The 6,000-nt window shown below is 38.8% G+C and overlaps 1 protein-coding gene across 6 annotated transcripts in view; it reads left to right on the forward strand.

The window, feature by feature from the left end:
- Window positions 1-6,000, forward strand: part of Cpeb2 (cytoplasmic polyadenylation element binding protein 2) — a 55,626-nt gene that overhangs the window by 9,537 nt on the left and 40,089 nt on the right. For all 6 annotated transcript variants that reach the window (XM_026788624.1, XM_013353319.2, XM_005365974.3 and 3 more), the window contains one exon: window positions 2,273-2,363. In XM_026788624.1, coding sequence (XP_026644425.1) covers window positions 2,273-2,363 — 91 coding nt within the window. The remainder of the gene's footprint in view (window positions 1-2,272; window positions 2,364-6,000) is intronic.

Here is a 6,000-nt window from a genome sequence, read left to right on the forward strand (position 1 = left end):
TAGAGCCTACACAATACATCATAAGAATATTAATGTTTGCTTTGATAGTTTATTAATCCTAACTTAAATATACTTAAGAACTTGAATATTACAATAGTCTTCCATTCAGTAGCTAGAAATTCATCTGGTAACAAATCTATTTTAGTATCTTATACTTGTTCCAGTTTAGTCAATTAGCAGATTCTATAGAAAAGTCTGAGATTTAGGCCTTTATAATTACCATCTAAATAGTAGTCTTTACACTCATGCAGCTCAACTTACACGTTTTATAGAGAGTTTTATGGTAGTGATAAAGGGGTATTCATTTTACAGACATTTGAAAGCTAGATGGGTGTGATTAGAAGGACCCTAGCCTTAATTACTTTAGAAGATAGTGGACGAATCCAGGAAATGCGCACTGTCGAGCAGAAGGAGAGAGGTAGAAATGGAGGCATTAGTAAGCATGTAGGTCTTGTTTGCACAAAGGCCATCCTCTTCTCACGTCCATCTTATGTCATTTGCTGTAACAATACTTTAGGTCTGTGTGTTCAAGTGGTCTATAGGCATTGTTAAGTCTGACTTGGTTATTTTCCAGAAGATGGAGGCAGAGTATAAAGAGGTTTGGAGGTGTAGAAGATCCCAAAGCTTGGTGCTGTTTATACTGTGCTGGCCAGCAGCTTCATGGTCCACCTAACATCTCCTTAGTCAGAGGAGTTAAGATGTGGCACCAGTGTGTACTAACCTGCTTTTCACGTAATTCTGTAGCATGTCGAGTTTGGGAAGCACTGCTCCTTTTCATTGATTCTCTCCGGTTCCCCTACCAGGTTCACCTGTTCTAGTGAAGCAGTACGGATAGGTATGTTGTGTGTTCAGGATCTTTCCCTCGAAGATCAGTGAATCGGACCTCTGTAGGTAGTTGGTGATTAATTGGAGCAAGAGCCTCCTCTCTAGCAGCTTTGCCTCTTTCGGTGTTACTACTCACCCTTCCTAATTCCTTGATAGTGCCTTGTTTAGTCTACAGTGCTGATCCTGGCCCCTGGCTTTAAAAAGCATACAACCCTAGTTAGACATCAAAGAAGAAGAAATAAACAAACCTTATGTTTTTCTTTAGCTCTCCAAAGACCTAGTTCTGAATATTTTCTGGTTGTTGGTTCCTTTGGGAAATCATGAGGGCTATAAGCCATTACTTAATGAAATAATATATGTAAATGTCCCCGGGTGCATATGATCCTAGAGACTTCTGGTATAACTTGAATCATGTGGCTCCAGGTTAATGCTTTACTAGGATTTCTGTGGAAACTGTCAGTTTACTTTTCTGATTCTTTTCTGGTTTCCTGTGCTGATCATTTTGAGAGTTTAGATGACCTATCCCTGCTTCGAATTTGTACATTCATGCATCTAACAAGTGGGTGGGGATGGCTTTGACATATTTTAGAAAAGACATCAGACTCTTTGGAGGGCATGGATCATAGCTTGTTTGTCTCGTTTCCCTTGTTAATTGCTTATTCATTGTGTTTGTGTTGAGTAGAACATAATATCAATTCTTAGACATTAAAGAACTAAATGTCTTCTATAAAGCAAGGGGATTGTGTTATCAGCAAAAAAAAGCTGCTGTCAACACAGAAGGAAGTTCTCAGAGTTGGGGAAGGGGATGTGAACTGAAGTGCCTCCCACTCCCCTCTCTGCTGCCTTCATTTGGAGTGGAGTTTAGAGAGGGAGGATTACAAAAAGTGGAAGCACTTTGGAGAGTGAGATTTGAATGTAAATATATGAGACATTCTTTTCTAATATTAGTATCCTACATTTAATTTTTGTGTATAGAATGCTTACATATTCACTGTTTTGCAATTCCGAAGACTAAGTCAAGTTTTAAGTGTGTGATAGATGTTTAAAGTGTGGTGCAACTGTTAAATTCTTCTCAAGATGCTCTTTTTTAAGTGCCAATGTCTGTCTTCCTAGATATATGAGAGAAACATTAAGCAACTGAAAATGTTTTCTGTGTGTATTATGTGTAAAAATGATCAGAGAGATTATTTCACTGCATTCAGCTAATACTCCAATAAAATTACATTAATTTTTATATATTTTAGAAATGAATGTGCTAAAAATATTGTCCCTTAATAAGAGACATTGTAGTTGACATGATACTTAAATATCAGTATTTTCTTGGGATACAAGTTAAGTAGTAATACATTGATCAAGTGTCCTGCTTTATATAAGAAAGATTATATGTTTTTAACTTTTACTTTTAAAATTACATAGATCTTATATCTTTTCTTTTTCTGTCTTCCAGGATCGAAGTAGAATGTATGATAGCTTGAATATGCACTCTCTGGAAAATTCCCTTATTGATATCATGAGAGCAGAGCATGATCCTCTCAAAGGTATGCGGCAATTTACAGCATCAGTTTCATACATATATTGGCTTGTCTGCTTATGAAAAATTAGTACTTATATAAACCAACTTTCTGATATGTAAAGAAATATCAACACTATTTCATATGCATTGTTTTCTGTCTCTCGTTGTCCTTTATACTAGTGCCCTTTATATTGCAATCTTATCACCTTGAGGAAACAGGAGTACTAGTTACCTAATGCGTGTAACAGGTCATGCAAACTTTAGACACTCAAAGCATCAGTAAGTAGTTGTTGCCACACCATGTGAATATCTTAGGGTTTATGTTGCTATGGTAAATCACAATAACCAAGAGCAAAGGTTTGGAGAGAAAAGGGTTTCAGCTTAGAGCTTTTAGTCCATTGGGGAGGAAAATCAGGACAAGAGCACAAGACAGGAACCTGGAGGCACGAACAGCAGCAGAGACTTCGGAGTGATACTGTTTGCTTGCTTCTAGTCACTTGCTCAGCCTGCTTTCTTATACCATCCAGGACCTGCTGCCCAAGGGTGGCACTACAGATAATGGGCCAGGCTTTCCCATATCTATCATCAGTTTTATGAATACATTTTCTCGATTGACTCTCTTGGCAAGTGACTCTAGTTTGTGTCAAGCTGACAAATCAGTAGCCAGCACAGTTAGTGTATTGTGAATTCACCAGAATAATAATTGCTATTTCTAGATCCGTACTTCTCATGGAGTCAGAATCGTGGAATTCTTTATAAGTTCTCCAGTTTTGATCCTACAAATGTAATGTTTTTTGAGACAGAGTTTCTCTGTGTAACAGCCCTAGCTATCCTGGAACTAGCTCTTTAGATCAGGCTAGCAGACATCCACCAAATTCTGCCTCCTGAGTGCTGGGATTAAAGGTGTGTGCCCCCACTGCCTGGCAAATGTAATTCTTTTAGAAAATTTTGTCCTAAAAACTCCAAAAACAGTTTTGTTGGCAGCTAAATTGATAACAATAATCAGAGTCTTTCTCAGCTTCTGAGTTTTATACATAGGGTTTTTTTTGTCTCTCTAATCCTCACATTTTAAGGAGCATGTTATGATTGTTGATGTACACTGGTGGCTAGTCCTCAACTAATATGGTTATGTCTTTTGTTTTCTTGTGGGTGTTGTTGATCTTTTGCCTCTATTGTAAGGTTCTCTGTTTGAGGTCCTGTTCTTTTTGACAATTTACCTTGGATCTTCCCTTTCAGAATAAAATCCACACCAGGGTCTGGTGGCATATGACTGTATACTAGCACTCATGAGACTGGGTAGCAAGACTGTCTCAAAAGTAAACACACACACATATAAGAAAGAATTGTTAATAGTTTACAACTAAGAATTTCTATATTGAATTATGTCTTCTCTAGGAAGAAAACTCCTAGGAATTATAAAGTAAAATCAAGCTAGTTCACTGTTACCAATGCATATGAAAAGCTTTCCTTATTTCTCCTGGTCTTTGTTGATAAAGCTTCTTGAAGATGCTAGAGGAAATGTTTCTTACCAATACTACTCATCTGTTTTCAAGCCTAGGCAGTTTACGGTAGAGGGGCATCTCGAGGGGGGACCTAAAAGGAAATGTAGCAACAGAATGATGCTAAGAGTAATGAGTTAAAAGTTATGAGAAATTCATATCTCTTGATAGAAAAAAATTAACCTTGGCTCTGAAAAAGAAAGGAAAACCTAAGCCTTCAGAGACTTGTATGGATCGCCATGTTGGCCAGTTTCTAACTGGAACATTTCATTTTCCAGGCAGAAAAGGGAAAAGAAAACTAAGCATTTGGGAGAAATTTCCATGTACTGTAAAGAAATAGGGCTACGTCTACTGCCATGGTGAAAACAGCTATCAGCACTGTGACCTGAGCATTCCAGCACTAGAGTTTCTTCTCTTTCTTACTGGCTCATTACACGGCTTCCTGCTTTATCATGACACATTTTCTTCCTCCACACACTCTACTGGGAGTGGGGTTGCTGAACCTCTATCCAGTCTGTCTAAGCAAGGTGATTGCAAATTGAATGAGCCTGCCAGGGTTAACCAAGGCATATATTGTCTTCCCATCTTTCCTTTCCTTCCTTCAGGAAAGCACTTTGTCGTCTCTTCTTATCTCAGAAAATCTTTCCCTTGTTTAATACACAAACCACCAACATGTTTCTCATAGGAACAAGATGAAGCTTATTTTATCGTCTTAAAATATCTTCTTCAACCATCATTTGCTTCATCTTCCTCATAAGATCTACCAATAGACAGGAAAGGGAGAGTGCAAAATTTTAACATGAGTTCCCTGGTCTCTTTCTATTGTCACAAGAGATTGTATTACTTATATATTGCTGCAAAAATAACTCTAGAGCTTAAAACATTTACCTTATAAATTTGTCAAGCTTAGAATTGGGTAGCAACTTGATTATTTCTGGCTAAGGGTTTCATGAGGTAGCAGCCAAGAAATTGGTTGATCCTACAGCCTGAAACCTTATTAGGCTAAAGAATTCCTTTCCATATGGTAGGAAAGTTACAGCATGACTGCTAATACCATGTCTGCCTACCCCTGCTGCCCAGAGTAAATGGCACAGATCAGTGCAAATGCCCAGGCACTCTACAGCCTAGCCTCAGAAGCATCACACCACTGTTTCCACAATATGGCTCAAGATATGTAAATTATGAGAGACAGGGGCTGGAGGGGACCATTGTGAAGGTTTATTGTTTCAGGAGTCAAAGGCAGATCTATACTTACTATATCTATATTTACTTCCACTCATAAGATTAAAGCAAAAGATAAACTTCTCACAGTGGGTGTCAGCAGGGAGGAAACAGTCGAGTAGATGTATTGAATGTGGAAAGAGTAAATGATTACTGATCTAGCTAGGACTAAGTGACTTCACTCTTAGAAGCCACCTCTCCTCCCACTGTCATCTAAAATTCTTTGCTCTAGTTTCTCACTTTTTCCAGCACCCACCTCCATGTTTTAAGAAGGAGGTTTTTATGGTCTTGTGTAGCAAACGGGAAGCTCTCAGCTTATTGGAGATGGACAGATAGCAAGTGGTGGCCAGACACGGAACTTTGTACCATGTGCCAACTCTGTACCCTTTGTTCACTGTGCACTGTGAGGATACACACTGAGGAAAGCCAAGTTCTTTATCCCTGAAGAAGGTGTAACCTGCTGGGGAAAGACAGAAGGATCCTATACCAAAACTTTCCATGTATCTACAGAAGCTAGAACTACTGTAGAGGAGAGAATGTTTAGAAATATGGCAAATGGAAAGTTATTCCTAATTTATATATGGAATAAAGGAAATTCTGATATGAAGCTGGAGTAGAACACTATAATGAAGAATTACTGGGAGGAAGTGTCATTGTGTGAGAAAGCAAACTTGAGATTGGCACTTCTAAAGAACTGAAAGACTGGTCCCAGTTTGTTGTTTAGTGCCACATGGCACCGTTGGTTATACCCCACTCATTCAGTATTGTGAGGCATGGTCTGTCATCAGAAACACTAGCACACTGGGTGTGCTTTCCTCAGTCCGAGTACCACTGATGGAGCCACTGTGTCCTTCTGTAGTGTGTTCTCTGTGTGTACCCTCTGCCTCTGACGGAGCTGCTGTGTCCTCTGCAGTGTGTTCTCTGTGTACACTCTGCCTCTGA

This window comes from Microtus ochrogaster, unplaced genomic scaffold, assembly GCF_000317375.1.
Source record: "Microtus ochrogaster isolate Prairie Vole_2 unplaced genomic scaffold, MicOch1.0 UNK5, whole genome shotgun sequence".
Taxonomy (NCBI): Eukaryota; Metazoa; Chordata; class Mammalia; order Rodentia; family Cricetidae; genus Microtus; species Microtus ochrogaster.